We start from the raw sequence: 19,181 nt of genomic DNA, 5'->3' as shown, positions 1-19,181 counted from the left end.
TTTAGCCTGCAGTAGTGTGTGTGTGTGTGTGTGTGTGTGTGTGTGTGTGTGTGTGTGTGTGTGTGTGTGTGTGTGTGTGTGTCCATACAGTGCATGGGTCTCTAGGCCTATGAGACTATTGGACTACCGGTATATCACCTTTCACTGACATCCAAGCCCTGCATTTTAAGAACCATTCAATAGAGGACTAACAAGCTACTTTCAGAGACTTAAATTTTGTTTTAAATGTAGTTGAATAACATAGTATTCATGTCTAATTTGTTACTTAGTTGGAATACATCCTTTAACAAACTTAATGTGTATTTAAACTATGTGGCTGGTAACACAAGAGCCACTTCCAACTCGACATAATGTCAAGCCTGAAAGTGTAACCACGGTATGCAAATAATGCAAATCAACTGATCTGCCAAAGAAAGCCACATGATGAGCATATGCAAATAAATTGATTCATGATTACATATAGCTCCTCTTATTAAGGATTATTACATAGGCCAATGGCCATGACTCGTTTCAGATATATAATTTAGCCCAGTAGGCCTATATACATTAAATTATTTATTTATTTTTGTCTTTCTTTCTTTCCTTCTTTCTTTCCTTCCATGTTGTTCAGATGGTCCTACAGGGAGGGAGGGCTGTACTACACTTCATGTAGGGTCTAGCAGTCTCACATTACACGACTATAGGTAGACCAGCGATTCGTTGAACAGGAACCCGGCCTGTCTGTTCCCGTTGGCTGGATTGTACACGTCAGCAGTCAATAAGTCACTGTAGTCGAACCAGAAGATGGTCCATAGTCCTATTAGTCTCTTCCTGGTATGAGCGCAGCCAGCCTGCACTGACACATGACACCTACGTTTGGTAAGTAAACTTAACGAAAGTGAATTAGATTGTTTTAAAACTTTATTTAAATGGCAGTACGCTGCCTCTCCGTGTACACCGTGACACTTCTGATGTTTTTACAGGTGCTAAAGTGGCAGAATGGAGCGGCTATTGTATCGCAGATGACTCCGTTCTCAACATTTGGACACAATCGAGCCGGCGAAAGAAAGCCACCAAGGAACTTTTGACACTTTATTTACGACTCGTGTCGCTCGCCAAGACTTGTGAAGCGCCGGGAGTTTCGTTTACTACAGGGAGAAACACGACGGAACACGGAATAAAAGCGTTCACAATGAAGCTCTCGATTTGTACGTGATTCAAAACCGTTATTATTTAATCCAAAGATTACATTGTACTCGACGCGAACATGAGGTTCAGAATTAACAAGAGGAATCTGCTCACTTTGCTGGGTATTTCCTTCATAGTTGTGACTCTCATGTTTACTACACGTGTATTAATAATGTCTGATGATGAAAGACCTAGACCCAATACTTCGGCACAGGAAAGCCAGGGTCGACAATCGGGTGACATACTTAAGTTTAATTTTGGTTCTGTGCCAGAATTGACTCTGTCCGTTTATAGTGCCAATTACAAACAGAACATTCTCAATGCGGATAAGTTTCCAGGGGACCCGAACCTGGTGTTGGTTGTACAGGTCCATAACAGACCTGAATACCTCAGAATACTCATCAAGTCGTTGGAGAACGCTGCCGAGGTCCACAGTTTCCTCCTTATTTTCAGCCATGACTATTTTTCACAGGAAATCAACTCCATTGTGCAGGGGATAACTTTTTGCAAAGTACTGCAAATCTATTTCCCTTTCAGCACTCAGCTGTATCCCAGTGAGTTTCCTGGGCAGGATCCAAAGGACTGCCCTCGAGACATAGCCAAGGCCGAGGCCCTGAAAACAGGATGCCTCAATGCGGAGCACCCTGACTCTTATGGACACTACAGGGAAGCCTCCATCACGCAGACCAAGCACCACTGGTGGTGGAAAATGCACTTTGTGTGGGAGCGAGTGCAGGCTATGCAGGGCTACAGTGGCTTCGCGGTCTTCCTGGAGGAGGACAACTTCATCCTACCCGACTTCTACCATCTCTACAAGTTGATGGTGGAGCACAGGAAGAGCAGCTGCACGGACTGTGACATGTTGGCTTTGGGGAACCACGAGCCCTTCGTCGACTTCGCCGCTGTGTCCAATAAGGTGCTGACCACTGGGTGGATGTCCACCAAGCACAACATTGGCATGGGCGTCTCCAAAGACACGTACTACAAGCTGATGGGCTGCAGCAACGACTTCTGCACCTACGACGACTACAACTGGGACTGGACCCTGCAGCGTCTCTCGGGGACTTGCATATCAAAGCCCATCAAGGTCTTGGTGGCCCAGGGGTCCAGGGTTCTCCACACAGGAGACTGCGGCCTGCATCAGAAGGAAAACTGCAGGCCTGAATGGGCCTTGCAGAAGGCAGAGGAATCCCTCCTAAAGGCCAAAGAGAGCCTCTTCCCTCCATCTCTTGTCCTGAGCGGCACAGAACCAGTGGACCACAAGCCGCACATGAAGAACGGTGGATGGGGAGACGTTCGAGACCAAGTCCTGTGTAAAAACTATTCCAAACGCCTGTGATCTGCGCGTTCACCCCATTGAGAAATGTTACGGATAAAACGTTGTTGTTGGTATGCTGTGGAAGATGTGCCAGCCATTCATACACATGGATTTTCAGGGTTCCACTGTGTTGACTTTTCCGTAATGTTTATGTTTTCTTTCAGCGAGGGAGGTCTTCCAAGGGTTAGGAGTCAGGACCAAATGAGGTCGGAGAATGTGGTGTGTGTTTATGCAGCTAGGCATCGAGATTAGTTTTCAAAATACTTGTTTTATCACCAAAGCTACGCAGTTGCCAAAGACGTTCCTTGTGTGTTGCGTCATGTGTGCCATGCATGGACATTATTTCAGTGTCCGGTTTCTCTGGACGTGGAATAAACAAAGACATATTGATGATGTCAATGTAGGACTAGTAGGAGGTGAGGATAAAGTGTATGTTGACATGTTGACATGTTAATGACATGCATACTGCAAAAGAAAATCTTGTCTCACTTGTGTGTGACATGTTTAAATCACGGGAAGTGCAGAATATTGAATTGCAAATGTTCAGATGCAATATATTTACACATGTGATTGCTTTTTATGGTACAACTTTAAGTGGGACAATCAAAAATGCACATTAATGCATACACCCATATGTAGGGTTTACTTATAGGACAATCATCAATGTATTGCACACATTTAAGTTGTAATTCTTGCAAGTTTAACTTGTTGCTTTTGAGCCAGTGCTGCCTTTGTAGACTGTTGACCTCACCTACAAAATGTATGAGATGGACATTCAAATGGCCTTTTATGTTACTGAATGTACGTAACTTTCTGTTTGTTTCCATTGTTAACTGGGTATTGAGGGAGTTGGGAACGGTGGTTTTACCTCTCCATTTAGAAAGTGAGTGTGTGTGTGTGTGTGTGTGTGCGCACGACTGAATGGAGAAGTAAAATAATGTGCACACATCTCACTAAACTTGAACACATTTCTTGCCGGCTCTGATGAGAACTGACTGATATCGATTCATGACTGTCACTGTTTGCTGTGTGATGGGAATGAGTGAACATTGTGGAGACTTTGTTCAAATTTTGGTTTGGCAAACAACGTTTGTTTTTGTACATTTGCACATCATTTAGTTGAAGATATGCTAGCATATGTCTTGATTTTGTGACCAAAATTTAATACATTTTTCTTAATATAAAAGCATTATCTTTAGCTGTTCCAGGCACTTGTAGAATTTACATGACACACTGAATCATAAAGCACACAACACCTGGACTTTTACTGGCATATAATGTAAAGAAATACAAAGTAAAAACAGTAATGTAAGCTAAATGATGTCATATGTGCATACATTTCTTGTTGTTATGGTGTTGCCAAAACTTGACAAAATGTTAATTCATATTTTAAGAGTTACGTAGATGTGGCCTTGCTGGTATTGCATATGAATATGTCATCAACTCTTGATAGTGGCATTTCTTTCCCCAGGGACTTAAATAAAACCATGTGAAGGCCTTTGGCCTTTATGCAGATGGACTTTGTAAGGGTAGTCTGGTCAAATGGGAACATGTTGATCATCATTCCACTATTACCATACACTTTAAAATCCTCAGTATTAAACTGTCAAGGGGGCTCTTAAACCCTCTTTACTTTTCCCTTTATCCAAAAATTGCAGATCGTGTTTCAAGCGTGTAGATCTGCTATTCTTGGCTATAAGGATGCTGGTGTGGTTCAATTTACTCCTATGTCCTTGGGTCCACTACTGAAGACATGTCCAAGTAGAACCGTCTCCAAATGTAACCAAGTGGTTACATTTTGTTCTAGTGGTTACATTTTTATGTAACCCTGTATATTTCTTGGCTGTATGACGTTTATTAGTTATGGACAGTTTATTTTGCCCTTCAAATTGTAAATATGTATATGTGCCTTATTGGTTATGGGTGAATGTGATAAACAAATGTGAAATTAGAACGATTCATTGCTCTTAACATCTATACTGTATTCCCTTTCTTTTCTTTTTCAAATCTTTTTGCAAAGCACAATCTATTCGTTATGAGCCTTATTAGATTTGGTTTGGGTTGTTTCTCTTCGCTGTTGTTAATCCATGGACAACTTTATGAAAGGTAACTTGCTGTGTTTGTGGGGAATTCTTAACTCTGTGTGTGAGGTGTACATAATTGTTCAGAGTCAGACCAAATCTTTGTTTATTGTCTGTGAAATTATTGTTAATTTCTCTATTTTCACATCACCCCAATCATTGCCAAAGTGGGAAAATAAAAATGGTTGATTTTTTCACTGCGTCTGTCTTTATACAACACAATATACACAGCTTTTCTCCATCCTATTGTAAAATAATAACAGGCATTCGTAGGAAAAGAGGGAGCTGTTTTTCCTTTTATTTTTTTGACGATGGGTTCTCAGATTGGCTTTGACTTATTATATCTGTCCGCCTATGAAAGGCGGACAGATCATTGTGGGATGATCATGTTTTTCATTCCAAGGGCGTGTTTCACTCCAGAGAGGAGGTTTTTGGACTGTGATCATGATAAAAATCGGTAAACAAACAAGCTCTGTACACAAGACAACGCTGATCACAGATCAGTATTTCACAGTAAACGGGCAAACAAGCCCTGAACAACCACAACCATAGTAGACTGTGTAAAGAAACCACAACGCTGTCACTGATCACAGATCCGTCTCGTATTTTCTTACACACAGATCACATGACTCAGTACTGCCGTGTGATTGGATACAACCCATTCGTGTTTATTTCCGGAAGTCAATTATTTTCTGTCAGAGTTTCCAAAAGGGCTTTAAACGGACCCCACGGCGCTGTTTTGTTGTGCTAAGGTAACAGTGGTCAACACGCAATACTTTTATACTTCTTGTTTTGTGACTATCTTCCCTCAGTGTTTAGCGACACACTAAGCCAGATGCCAGGAGGCCTAGTTTGATTTCCATTAAACTGTATACGTCTCAACATGCTAATGTTAGCTGTCACGTTTCCTGTAGATTACGTAAGGTATTTTTGTCCTACATTAGGCAAATAAATTGAAAGTGGTTTTCAACATTATCATCACCACAGAAACAGTCCATGGAAGTGTTTTTGTCTATTATTTGCAAGTGCACACGAGTAAAGGGGCTAACTAGCGCATTAGCTCGTTAGCATTACAGCGAAACGGGCCAGAAAATCATGTCTAAACGTAGTAGCTTTTTCTCCTGGTTCGACTATAGACATTGGCTGGACATTTGAGTAAATACTGCTGTCCAAGATCATTCCGAAACAACTCGTTTCTGTTGTTGTTAAGACCAGTTCAGCAGGTAATGGCTGCGAGATGATATTTCAAAGAGAACTGTTTCTCTGCTTCTTCCTCAGAAGCTTCTAGGTGTGTCTTCATCATCCAACTCACAGGATGGCACATTGGTTCCACAGAAATCCACTGAAGGCCACAGCGCCGGTTTCCTTCAACTTTTATGGAGTGGCTGGAAGCCCTGCTGCCAATAAGATATGCAAGTATGTAGTAGTATATAGTTAGAAATGAATGCATTGCCATTGCATGATGCTGAAATCCTGTATAATATATAATAATAGTCCATTTGGTTACATTTTGTACACAAATGGATAAATTAACACTGGATTTTACTGTGTATCCTATCCATATTTTGTGTACTGTACACAACGCCATTAAGACTTACACATTGCAGTAATCTTGGTCTCTAAACTGCCTCCCCCTGGCCAGCCGGGGCGCCTGATGGAGGGGAAAGGAACTGGTTGGAATAACGTGTTCCTTCCACGTGCTACGTCCAACCAGGGAAACTCCCCCCTGTCAGGTGGAAAGGAGCAACTTGGACACTCAGGCATGAAGGAAGCATGAGTTCAAGTCCGTTGCTCTCCCCTTGTCCCCCATATATGTGGACTAGTTTGGCGGAGGGTGTGTAGAGCCCAGGATCACATTAGATAATTGACACAGGGGTGAAAAATGGGTTACAAAATCGTGGGATAAAAATGATAGAAAATATAAAAAGACTTACACATTAATATTGATGTAACTTATTGTTGTGAGTTCAGTTGACCAACCATTTGGTCCCTAAAGAGTCTACCTGTGTGGTGACGTTTCTGTTGAGTCACGTGCGCAGAGAACATGATGACACCACTCAGTACCACACAAACTCACGCTGAAGTTTAATACATACATAGTAGAGAATATACACTATTGAACACATTACGAGGCCAGAAGATATGAGACAAGGACAAGAACAGATAGGAATAGAACATGCATCTATAGTATCATTGTGCACAGTCTCTAATAACATAGTTGATGGTCATCGTATCACAGATATCAATTATGCTTACGTAGAGTGAGTCGCCACATTACACTGTCAAGCAGATAAAGGTCATAATACATTTCTATATATTTTCTATATATATATATTTTTTTTCTTCTCCTATTACACATTTCTATTAATTCGACTCATTGCAACGGTGTCACTCATTTGATCTCAAAATCTTGTTTGCCGTGCAAGATGGTTGTGTAGCAGCGTAATGAAACACTAACTATGACATTTTATTTGCTTTTTTTATTAATGTATAACAAGTGATTTGAGGACAACCAGAGCTCGGCTACTGGAGATGTTCACTGATGTCACCTGCGATCATGAGATCATGAAAAGTGCTACAGATGCCTACTTCTCCCTCTTACAAGGTGACCATTTGCCCAGTAGTTGGCTGACTAGGGTTCATGCCACTTTAGAGAAAGACAAGTAATAATAATAACTATTTGTATAGCACTTTTCAAAAACAAGTTTACAAAGTGCTTCACATACAATACATAAACGTGCAATTCAAATCAACAATGGAAATTAACAAAAACAAAGGAGCAATACAAAAATAATAGAAAACATACAAAAAGAAAGCAGAAACTAGATGTTCATTAAAACTCATTAAAAGCCTTTCTATAATAGTCCGTTTTTAAAAGTATTTTAAAAGTGGACACTGAAATCTAATTTCCAGTGGTAGTTGGTTCCACAGGAGTGGAGCCCTAGCAGCGAAAGCCCTGCCACCTTCCGTCACCAGCTTTGTGTTGGGGTGGGGGTCAAACTTTGTCTGCTGATCTAAGATTACGGGAAGGTACAGTATGTGGGGACAAGAGGTCAGAAATATGCCCCGGTGCCAGTCCGTTTAGTGATTTAAAAACAAACAAAAAATTTAAAAACAACTATTCTGAACACGACAGAGGTGTATCTACAATAAGGCATCCATCCGCCTGTCCAAATCCATTTCTGGCCTGGCCAAATTCCATACAATGAGAAAAGAGAGGGGACAAAAACAAGACCTGAGAAGTGAGAACTATTAGTGGACAGCTGATTGGCCTTTCCGGTAGAGCGCGACCCTCAATCACCCATTGGAATGTAAATGCATGCATTTCAGCCTTTGTATCCTACTCGTCTGGCAGGTATATCTCTTTGAAAACCTTTTAGTGCTACTATTTTGCACGGGGAGACGACAATTAACACAACGACAATTATCTTGCCTGCCCAAAATGTAATTCCTGGAAATGCCACTGGAGCACGAGTCACGACTGGTAAGTGAGGCAAGAACAGGAGTAATATGATATTTGTTCCGGAAAAATATGTAGAGAGAAATCAGAGGTCCAGAAGCATTACCAGGGTCGCTGTCTTTTATTTTGAGCCAAAGGAATTTAAGGAAACAAGATCATCGCAAAAATGCGCAGAATAAGTTTCAACACGCTGACTAATTTTAGTTCTGTTGTAACAGACATTCCTGACTGTTGGAGACAGTTATATGGGTCACGTGGTGTTGCGTGCTACTAGCCTACGTCACTCATAGTAAAGTCAGCTGTTCGCGAGGCGGCATTTCATGAATGGAAGGAGAGAGGGGGAGAACGGGGAATGTCCAACTTCGTTGAACGCAATCGCTTTTTACTATGCTGTGATTCACTGTGGTAATGAACTGTTCTAACTTTAATAAAATATAACAAAAGCAGTACCCTGGCCTGGAGCAGTGATTATCATGCAGACAACGACTAAAGCAGCGAGGCTGACAGCTAAAACGTTTCCCCGCTTTAGCCTCTCGGCGTCATACGTTTGTCAAGATAGATGCCATACACTGACTATAGATAGACTATACTATAGTAAATGGCATGATTGAATCAAGTCATCCAACTGAGACAAGATAAAAAAAGAATATAGTGAAACTGTATGTGAATTAGACCTGGTATTAGGTGAGAGCCAATATTTAGGTTTCTTAAAAGTATAATACAAGCTTAATATAAATTATTGATATTAGTAATTGATGAGAAATCTATACACTATTAGAAACCGCGTCAATGGGAGGCAGTAAGTAATGCGGGTAAATAAGAAATATAACTCAATGTTGTGCCCATATTCAATGTATATGACAAAATAAATTTCACTCTGAATCATAATGATAGTGCCATTGTTTTCCACCCACACACCATGTTGGTATGACAATTATGAACACTTTTTGTTTGTCTAGTTAAAAAGTGGGGTGTGAGGACCCCATTTGAACACTCAAGAGTTAAATTAACATTGATTTTACAATATAAATTGGGGGTCTCAGAGATAGAAATGGTCTACAATAAATTTGAGCTATGTATGTAATGGAGTGCTTAAAGTTTTACAGTGATACAGTGCACTCAAGCAGTGTTTTATGCAATAGTTTTTTGGGGGGTTTTTTTGTCCTCTAACGTTGCATTTATTTTTGGTGACTGCGTTGCTACTATTTTGACTGGTTTATTGTACAATAGGCTTCATTGCGTCTCTGGATGGAACAACACAGGAGAACAAGATGAGATTTATTCAGAATTTCAAGTGGACAGACACCTTACAAGGAAACACACCGAGGTAAATCTGCACACACTGGACACAATTCATCGTACGACACTGTCATGAAGAGAAAATAGCGCATCTTCAAGTCTGCGAAGTGACATTATGTGAACTTGTAGATCAGCTATTTTTGTGATTTTCAAAAAGTAAAAAAAAAAAAAAAAGTTCACCCATGCCCAAAATATGGACACCAGGTTGAAAGTGGTCAAGTACCAATACTTCTTAGTTGAAAGTCCACTGATGGCAGGAACGTGCATATAAGGAGCCAACCAGTACCCCTGTGTAGGGCTCAGCGATTAACTGAAAATAGGCTACCTCGAAACCGATATTTAGAACCAATATCTGATTTAACTGATCTTGCTCATGTAGATTATAATCTACAAACATGGTCTTTCATTTTTTATATCAAATAATTGACAACGTTACATTCTAATAGATTATTTTTTATAATCTACTAAATAATCGATTTGTCTGATAAATCTATTAACCCGGTATTATACAGATCTGGTGAAAACGGCAAAAACAATACAATAGAAACAAGCTAAAAAAAATATTGTGAATCACATAATCGAGTCAAAAGTTAAAAATATTCATGATATTGATTCGAAGTGATATCACCCAGCCCTACTCAAGAGGCCCTTGCCTTATTGACTCCATAGGACCAATGGGCTGTTTTTTTGCCTCAAATCGGACAGTTATTATAGCGCCACTTAAAAGTCGATTTCTGCAAAAATAAATAAAGAGAGCGATTACTCGTACAAATTATGTACAATTGGCTCATTTTGAACAAAATGCCTCAAACCATGAACACAGCATTCCGATTGCCATGAAACTTTGCACGCACATTCCATCTAGGCCACGGAAGAATTGCCACCCTACATTTTTCAAATCAGCCTTTTAGGGCCAGGCCATTTATGTGAGCAGCTAATGTACAGCACTGTTGGACAACAAAATGCCTCAAATCATGAACGCACCGTCGGATTGCCGTGAAACATTGCTGGCCCACAATAAGCTACAGTACCTCCCCTGAGGAGCAAATTTTTCTAGTTTATTTATCTTTTGCCAAATCAAACTCGAGTTGCTCTCTGTCTGCCCTGCTCTCAATAAATACAAAAGCTAGTCTAGGTCATTTTGTTGGCAGGGCCTCATGTTTTCCCCTACTGATAATTCAAGTTTTCTAACATGCCTAGCATAGGCATGACTAGAATTTTGTCCCAGTTTCAAGCTGGTTGTCCCGAGTCCCAACAAATATTATGAAACTCTAATGTCCCGGTTTTCAATGAACTGTGGCTGGTGGCAATTTTCCATCCTCGTGTTTGTTTTCCCATTTTTGTCTCCCTGTAGTGCTCAGCAGGATGCCATCTTTGAACTGGTTTCCATGGCCTTCAACGTGGCTCTCTGGTACACCAAGTTTGCCTCACGACTAGCAGGGAAGGAGAAGTATGTCTTGTTTACCTCTATGTATTGTCTGTTGATCTGATAAATGCTCATCAACATGTATTTGGCATTGACGGATACTTGCAAACATTACTGTACTGTATTTGCATCTTTGACAGCGTAACGGAAGCAGAAGCAAAAGATGTCCACCGTAGCCTGAAGGTTGCTGCTGGCATATTCAAAAACCTCAAGGTGACAAATGTGTACTTACTTAAGTACATTACTTAAGCGTCCTGCAAAAGTTTACTGTATATTACTTAAGTGTCCTGCATCAGACAAGAGATTAGAATGTAGAATATGTGCATATATAACACTGATTTACCTATATCTTCAAAACAAATTTGACATTTCCTTTGCATTTTACAGGGTTTTTCCATGTCTCCTGTCTTAGCCTCAGCAGACTGTTGAAACCTTATATGCCTGGTGTGTTTATCACAGGAGGTCCACATCCCTCGTCTTATCACCCCAGCTGAGAAGGGCAGAGACCTGGAGCCGCGAGTTATCGATGCCTACATCATCCAGTGTCAAGCAGAAGCACAGGAAGGTACGGTACATAGCACTACAGTTACTAGCCATTCTAAAGCATAACAAAAGTTAATTGCCATTGCAGCCATAGCTAGGATATAGTAGCAGATCATTAAAATGAATAAATCAATAAAATAAAGTAATGTCTGTCTTTTCTTTGGTCAATTTGGTAAAAGTTTGAATGTATTCTATGTAGGCGTGCGCCTACAGGACGCCTTAGAATCACTTATCAGCTCAGCCATAGTAAAGTGTATGATTCATTGCTGATTCATACACACTATCAAACTATCATACACACTATCATACACATACACTATCAAATATACTATCATACACATACACTATCAAATATACTGTTAATATCAATGTTTTTTTCCTATCTTGTCTGTCTGTCTCTTATCCATCCTGCATTTCCCTTTCTTGTCTTTTACACAGTGACAATTGCCAGAGCGATTGAACTGAAGCATAATGCTACACTCGTTGCAGCTTTGTCGTTTGAGACGGCAAACTTCTATCAGAAAGCCGGTCAGTGTTTTTGCTGTAGTGATGTATGCTTCATTTTTACAAACACTACTCTGGGTGCTTATGTAATATGTTCATATTAACCCCACTTTCTGTCAAATCTATCGGGTTTACACAGTAAGACAGCAAAGCATAATGAAGGTTTCCATTATATAATGGTTCATTAAGCGTGCCCATCTCCTCAGATCATACGTTGAACACTTTGGAGCCAGAGTGCAGCAGCAAGTGGAGGAAATACCTTCAACTGAAGCAGCACTTTTACATGGCCTATGTAAGTCCATCATGCACATGGTTATTTAGTTTTATAATAATCGCCACCTGAAGCTCTAAAGACAGACTGATATTAACCTCCAATATGTGTCTACATTGTTTGGTATTGAGGTCTCACTGCATTTGCGTATAATTACTAATAACTACTGTAATCAAATTCAGTACAGTACTAGTTGATATACTGCACATACATTTGAAGTCTTAAGAAAAGTGTTTATAAATGATTTTGTAACTACTGAATTTGTTACACAAAAGTGTAGTGTGTGATGTGAGGAAATGTCATGCTATAATCAGTGCTGGCATATGAATTAGTAATATGTACGTATCACTGCTGAAATATCAACATTGTTATATAAAAATCACTGTATCAAACAAGCAAAATAGGTTTCTAACCTTTTTAAGCTGGTGTTTCTACCTTAAAACCTTTACCATTTTGAAAAACATTTCGGCATATGAGAAGAAGCAGAGCTTGGGTACCTACAATAAGTCGTTACTGGGAGCTGATGGTAGGTATGACGCTCCACCTCAGCTCCATCTCCCAGGGGTCTAGTCTTGAAAAGGGGATAGACGCCCTTCTTGGGCTGATACTGTACCAACAATAGGGCACTTCGACCTACTTACTTACCCTCGGGTCCAGTTTTGCAACATTAGACTAAAAGACTAATAACAGCTCAGTTCTTTCTGAGCAGCTCATCGGCCCTTGGCCTTGTATATGGCATGTTTTGACCATTTTTCAGCCCTGTTTGGAGTCCCAGCTGTGAGAGGGAAAGAGCACACTTTCTTATGCAAACAATGTTTCTTTTTATTTATGGAAATACCTTCTGTTGGCAGGCATATTGCTATCATGGACAGACTCTGCTGGCAAGCGACAAGTGTGGAGAATCTATTAGATCGCTCCAAGAAGCTGAGAAGTGTAAGTACGTCTAGGGAAAAAGCGAGATTCCTAGAACCGTGCGTATGCGCTGCATACTGTATACAAAACTTCACAGTCTAATTTCAGAGAAAGATGACTAGAAACATTTGTGGTGCAAATATACTCTGCAGTCTGCATGCATGCGTCCTTTTCTACTCAACTTATCAGCACAGTATGTGTAATAATCAAGGTATTCCATTTTGTATGTACAGATTCAACTGTCAATTCTCATGTTAATTAAACTCTTGACTCTTGAGTGTACACCCTCAGAGTTAAATAAAGACTTTTACGGTGTAGTAGAATGCATGTGCACATAAGCTGTGTATTTCTATTGGTTTACATTGAGGTCCGAGATCAATACATGATAGGATGAGGCCATCAAGTGTAAGCGTTGCCGTTGCTTTGCTCACATTCTGTTCGGTCCATGTTTCCCCTTCTCACTTCTCGTCTGCCTGTTGTGCGTGTTCTGGGCATGATGTCATTGCTTTAGGTTACTCCCGTGCCGAGGCCCTGTGTAAAGACTACCGGCAGACCAAAGGCCCGGGGAGCACAGCCAAACCCTCGGAACAGCTTTTCTTCCTCAAGTTGGGAAGCCTCATTAAGAACACCTTGGAGAAATGCCAACGAGAGAACGGTTTCATGTGAGTCATACATTTCAGACGGAACACGTTGTAGGGTTGGGGACAAAATATTAAATAAAATATCCTGAGGTATCTGACTACGTAAATGCCTCGGTCTAAACGATATCGAGGGGAAGGCTATTGTTGCTCTCACAAAATGCATCATGATCTTTTTGATCAATAAGTATCAGTAATGTTTATGTCATAAGTAAGACAATACATAGGCCACACCGCCACACCATAAACATTGAATATCCCTGTACCATACCATATATATATATATATATATATACTGGTACATACATGTACCAGTATATGTAATAATAATACTGAACATTGCCCAGCCCTAATGTGCAAATGTGAAGACATCTCAGTCCATGCAGAAAACTGTTGACTTTGGCAGACAAATACTTCTGCATACAAAAACATGGTGCGTATGCTTAAAAACAGGGCAGTTAATAAAGACGTGCGTAATGGCTGCTGGGTCGCAAGACAACTTTCCGTGTGAACTGACAATAAAGTACTCTATCATATATCATGGCATGCATATGTGAAAGTGTATCTGCTATACTCTTCTACTAGGGACAATATAAACCCACAAAATAGTAACATTCTTATAATTATTTGTTGACAAATATAAACCATTTATTTCACTTTTCTTTCTGGATGATGGCATCTGCTAAATGCATACTTGTATTCATTTAAAAGCACACAAGGCTGCTTAATGTGGCAAAATCCCAGCACAGAGATCCAATTGGTCCAGACATATGTTCAGCACATTTACTTTTATTTCCTTCTATTTAAAATAATAATAACTTCTACCAAATTGCCTACATTTTTTTTTTTTTAAGATATTTTTTTGCGGCTTACGCCTTTTATTGATTTTTTGAAGGGACAGACAGTAGGCTGACAGGAAACGGGAGAGAGATGGGGGGATGACATGCAGTAAAGGCCGTGTCGGGTCCGGGAGTCGAACCCGCGGCACACTGCGACTGGATTACCAGTCCGGTGCCCAGACCGTTACGCTACGGCCTGGGCCAATTGCCTACATTTTAATAACACTTTAATATGTATTATTTTACATGCATCCAGATACTTCCACAAGGTCCCAGCCGAGGCGCCACAGTTGGAGTTGAAGGCCAGCTATGGCCTGGCAGAGCCTCTTGCCTTTGAGCTACCAGCCCTCAGTGAGCAATGCACTCCTGAGGTCTATGCCACCTTTGACCTCACAAAGGGGGCCAAAAACGACAAGGTACTACAATGTGGCTTAGTGTATTTTAACGACGCAAACTTTCTATATACTTTGTTGTATGTCAAATGGCCAATCTAACGTGATGTGAGCTCTTGTCCTTTAGGTCTGCGATTTCCGTTCAATGTTCCTTTATTGTGGATGTTCGCTGAAGCCTACTATAAATATAACTCAGAATAGAAATGTGGTTAAAGTTATGTTGAATTTTAGAAGAACCTTGTTGTGATATACTGTGAGTCCAAATAATACTTCTTTGTTAGTGATTGAGGAACTGGATGTTCCAACCTAAACTTATATAATGAGACCTAATTCTATTAGTATTGAGAATTAGTCATGAGAATGGAATCACTACTTCCTCTACTTTCCTCGATCGCAGAGTAGTCATGCTACAATCGGGGTTCTGGCGGTTTCTTAAACTGACCACAGATGGAGAAAACCCATCAAAATGTCTACTATGCAGGTCAAGACAACTTGTATGTGGAATTGTCGATCAACACTGGTGTGACAACACTGTGGTGTGACAAAGTCAAAATCAGGCTTCACTAAAAAAGTCCTCGGATCCTAACAACTACTCTCTCACGTTGAGCCCAGCTACCTGTTATACTCCCCCAGCACGTACATACTTTTCAGATGTTGCTCTACCAGTGTATTCATTTCACACACAGAAACCTTATGAAAGAACACATTGGAACACCAACAAGGAAGTTTAGATTTCCTGCCCTCTCCACTTTCACTAGTACTTACCTCCCTCTGTACCTTGCACAAGTGCTGAGCGAGCGCTTCAGCGATGTCTGTTTTATAAGCCACACTAGGCTACTTTATTTTACATCCTGAGTGGCATGCCTAATATCATTGTTGCATTTAGTCTATGTGCAATAATGCAACTGCAAGCCAATGTTTAGAGGCATTATATTGCCTTTTATTTGTTGACATTAATATGTTTGTCTTCACTGAACTTTGAAATTGATTTGCCAGTCCTTGAGTGACCTCTAGGGGCCATTTTGGTGTTCCACAATGCTGTTATAGTTACATTTATTTCTACCCAATAAATAGTAAATATCGTTCTCCCACATCTGATTGGTGATCGGTATCGAAGCTTTCCGGCTTCAGGTGATTCCTGATCGGAGCATCCCTATCACATAGCACTGAAGCAACAGATAACGATGATCGACAGTGTTTGTACTTACAGTCTCTTGCCCAGCTAGCTGACTGTACAAGGCAAGGTCCTACCAAGGTTCAACATCCCTTTAAGCTGCAATGGATATGCATGATATGAAGTCAGAACCCCCCTTCATTCTTCCCTGGTTATAGTTGGTAACTTTATTTTGACAATAAACATACAAACGGGAAGAAATGGTCTTTATACGTTTCAGAAATACAAAATAATTAAATTAGTAATTGGTTTACGACTTTACGTCATGAGTTTTCTGATCGTTTTTCACATCTTATGTTGGTAACTCTATTCCATGTTGTGCTGCTTTGACTCCAGGCCAAACCCAAACAGGAGGAGGAGGTGAAGCCTGTGAAAGAGCCTGACTTGAAGCCTCAGAAAGATACAGGCTGTGTCATCTCCTAAACGCAAACTCACCACAGCTCCTCAAGACTCATTAACACCTACTGTAGTGAGGGAATCCATTTTCTTTCAATGGAAAAAGTCATCCCCCACAAGGAAAAGGCTTTCTTTTTTTCTTGTACTGTATTCATGATGTTTTACTTTTTTGCTGATAAAATGCAGTGCATTTACTTATAGGCTGTACCACATCACCTGTCAGACATCCATTATCCTCTGTGAACTCCCAAGCTCTCTGGCATTGGAATGCACTGGCTTGCCCTCAGATACAGAACATTTAAAATGGAGAGAAGGGGGAAAAAACTAAACACACCTTGTTAAAAGCCTTAATTTTGCCCTCATTACAATGTTTAATTTGGGTTTCAGACTCTATTAAAACGGCAATACAGTATGTACATACTGACGACTTAGAAATGTGTTTCCTCTGTTAACTGTTCCTCAGGCAGCAGAATGAGCAGATAATGGAAACAAATTAAATACATGAGATAGTGGGTCCTGAACCGGTATTGGTACCCAATTTATATAAGCTCTGAATCTGTAGCCTGGGTTCCAACTTCCAGCCTGAATCGATACGTTCCGTGATTCTGAATTGTCACTCGCTAGCGACATTTTCAGATCCGCGGGAAGCAGCAAATCAGGCTGGAACCTAGGCTACTGAACCTGGGAGATTGAGTTCATACAGTCTCATAGGTAAACTGGCTGGCCTCTCAGATCCTTATCCTGATCTGGACCATACAAAAACCACACCTAAACACAACCATTTTAAACCGTATAACTAAACCTTTCAACCTAATAACTTAAACACAGCCATTTTAACCATACACATAAGCTTAACCATATCTAACCTCACGCCTAACTAAACACAGCTATTTAGAACATAACTCAAATTAGCCATCTCTTACCTAATGCCTAAATGGAACCATTTTAAAGTGATACACCCACATTTAATCTGTCTCTGATTAGCGATGGTTTAAATAAACATACTGAATAATGAGCTCTTAATATTGTCAGGGGCAAACGAGATAAATTGTTTGATATTTGATTGAATTTGGTTTCTTGGCTGCACACAAAGTTGCATCAGAAATTTCAATTATTATCTCATCCTTTTATTAGAAAAATGAATTCCTAATAAATTTGACTGAAACAGTATATGGATAGTTTTTTTTAATCAAATTTAATTTTGGTATTACCCTCACCCAATCATCCCATGCCTCTTCTTGGAAAACCTTTAATTGACTTCCAACTTTTCAAATAGAGATTTTCTATTTAATTTTTTAATCAAGAATGCCTTAGACTGATGGAATGAAAATTCATTAAAATTATATTAATCAGCAAGCAAACGGACAAATTGAACAATGCTGCATGGTTTACTCTCCTGGGTCTTTTTGGTTTAATTGTAGCATTTTATCGTCTATTAGTTTATTTTGTATTTGTATTGCATGATCCAACTTTTTAGTTATTTTTTTTATACATGAGTACTGTAGGTATCTGTTCTATATTTTTAATATACATTGTTAAACATACTTGCGGCTATTTGGGGATTTTGTAAGAAACCATTGTTAATGTTAGATCATAATTTATTTATATTGTTTAATGCTTTAGATGATAACTATAACAAAATGGTGATATAAAATTCCCATATAAAACATCCTGAGGTTATAATTTATATAATAACTTTTCCTGCTATCCTCTTTAGAAACACCAGTATAGTTGTTGAAACGTGTATTCTTGTTATGCGTGGAATTGCTGAAGTGTGCTTTTCAATGGCCGAGAACAAAGTATTGTTTTATCCTCCTGATTTACTTCAGTTGTAGCCACATCATGTATGTACAGAAGTGGAACGACTAAAGACGTATACTGAGGTGGGTCTGAAAATGACACACGACTTTTGTATTCACAATATGATGTCATTTATATAGTTGAGGAGTTCAACGTGTTTTGAAATGGATGAACAAGGTGTTGAAAATGACTAATACTGATTTGAAGGAGAAAAAAAAGAAATACAGGGAATTTCAGATTAATTTTAGCTGTCGATCATAGTCTTGTTTATGCTGTCATGTACTTCTACCATTCTTTCACCTTAACATACTATAGCTTCTCTCTGCTTTCAATGGATATCTTGGTGGTGAGCAGGAACCTACCTTCTGGGGGCAGCAGTACAATTCTGAACATAGGCATTGAAGTACAGTAACTATATTGTAATTTATCATTTCTACATATTGCAAACCCTTTGCACTTTAAAGTCACTTATGCAGATTTTCCAAGGAGTAGGGGAAAAGCGCTGTAGCTTGTGCACGGTTATAGCACTGTTAAAGAAGATAGGTTAATACCCGTTTCTTTATATACGGTCACGTTGGCTCAATGCTGTATATATCAGGTACAGTAGATATAATTGAGAAACAAATACTAGATAATTTGGACCAATGCTGTAACTGTTTCATTCTTTCTTTTAAAGATGCTTATTGGTGATATATTCTGAATCATAATGTACACTATTGTAGCCTTGTCGGATGGTGTCCTTCATTTAAAATGTGTTTCAAATCGAAATAAATATTCATAAAAGCATTTGTGTGTGTGTGTGTGTGTGTGTGTGTGACATAGAAAGTGTTGAATGTATTCAAACTAATAGAATCAAATGGATTCACATGTTCATGTGAATATTGTGTACACACACTAAACAACTTTTTAAATATGGTGTGTTTTGAAGCTTCAAGCATCACTTTAACATAGGATAAGCAAC

General features: G+C 39.6%; 2 protein-coding genes across 3 annotated transcripts; both read left to right on the top strand.

Moving 5' to 3' along the window:
• The first annotated feature begins 752 nt into the window (after positions 1-752).
• On the top strand, positions 753-4,760 carry LOC310876233 (alpha-1,6-mannosyl-glycoprotein 2-beta-N-acetylglucosaminyltransferase). The gene is made up of 2 exons (XM_083789703.1): positions 753-858; positions 963-4,760. Exon 2 carries the CDS (start codon positions 1,247-1,249, stop codon positions 2,504-2,506), a length of 1,260 nt encoding a protein of 419 aa, XP_083645829.1. The 5' UTR covers positions 753-858; positions 963-1,246; the 3' UTR covers positions 2,507-4,760.
• Positions 4,761-5,212: 452 nt separating this feature from the next.
• On the top strand, positions 5,213-19,006 carry brox (BRO1 domain and CAAX motif containing). Of its 2 annotated transcripts, none has more exons than XM_083790079.1 (13): positions 5,213-5,318; positions 5,845-5,982; positions 7,065-7,171; positions 9,257-9,353; positions 10,680-10,775; positions 10,892-10,964; positions 11,211-11,316; positions 11,733-11,822; positions 12,005-12,090; positions 12,921-13,002; positions 13,493-13,643; positions 14,715-14,874; positions 16,361-19,006. In XM_083790079.1, the coding sequence occupies exons 2-13, from the start codon at positions 5,882-5,884 to the stop codon at positions 16,445-16,447; spliced, it is 1,236 nt and encodes a 411-aa protein (XP_083646205.1). In that variant the 5' UTR covers positions 5,213-5,318; positions 5,845-5,881; the 3' UTR covers positions 16,448-19,006. The 2 variants fall into 2 exon arrangements, with proteins under 2 accessions (XP_083646205.1, XP_083646206.1); XM_083790080.1 differs by having other exon boundaries at positions 5,233-5,318; positions 5,848-5,982.
• Positions 19,007-19,181: the final 175 nt, after the last annotated feature.

Source organism: Protomyctophum parallelum (genome assembly GCF_964188405.1).
Source record: "Protomyctophum parallelum genome assembly, chromosome: 19".
NCBI classification, from domain to species: Eukaryota; Metazoa; Chordata; class Actinopteri; order Myctophiformes; family Myctophidae; genus Protomyctophum; species Protomyctophum parallelum.
This window is presented reverse-complemented; position numbering and strand designations above follow the sequence as displayed.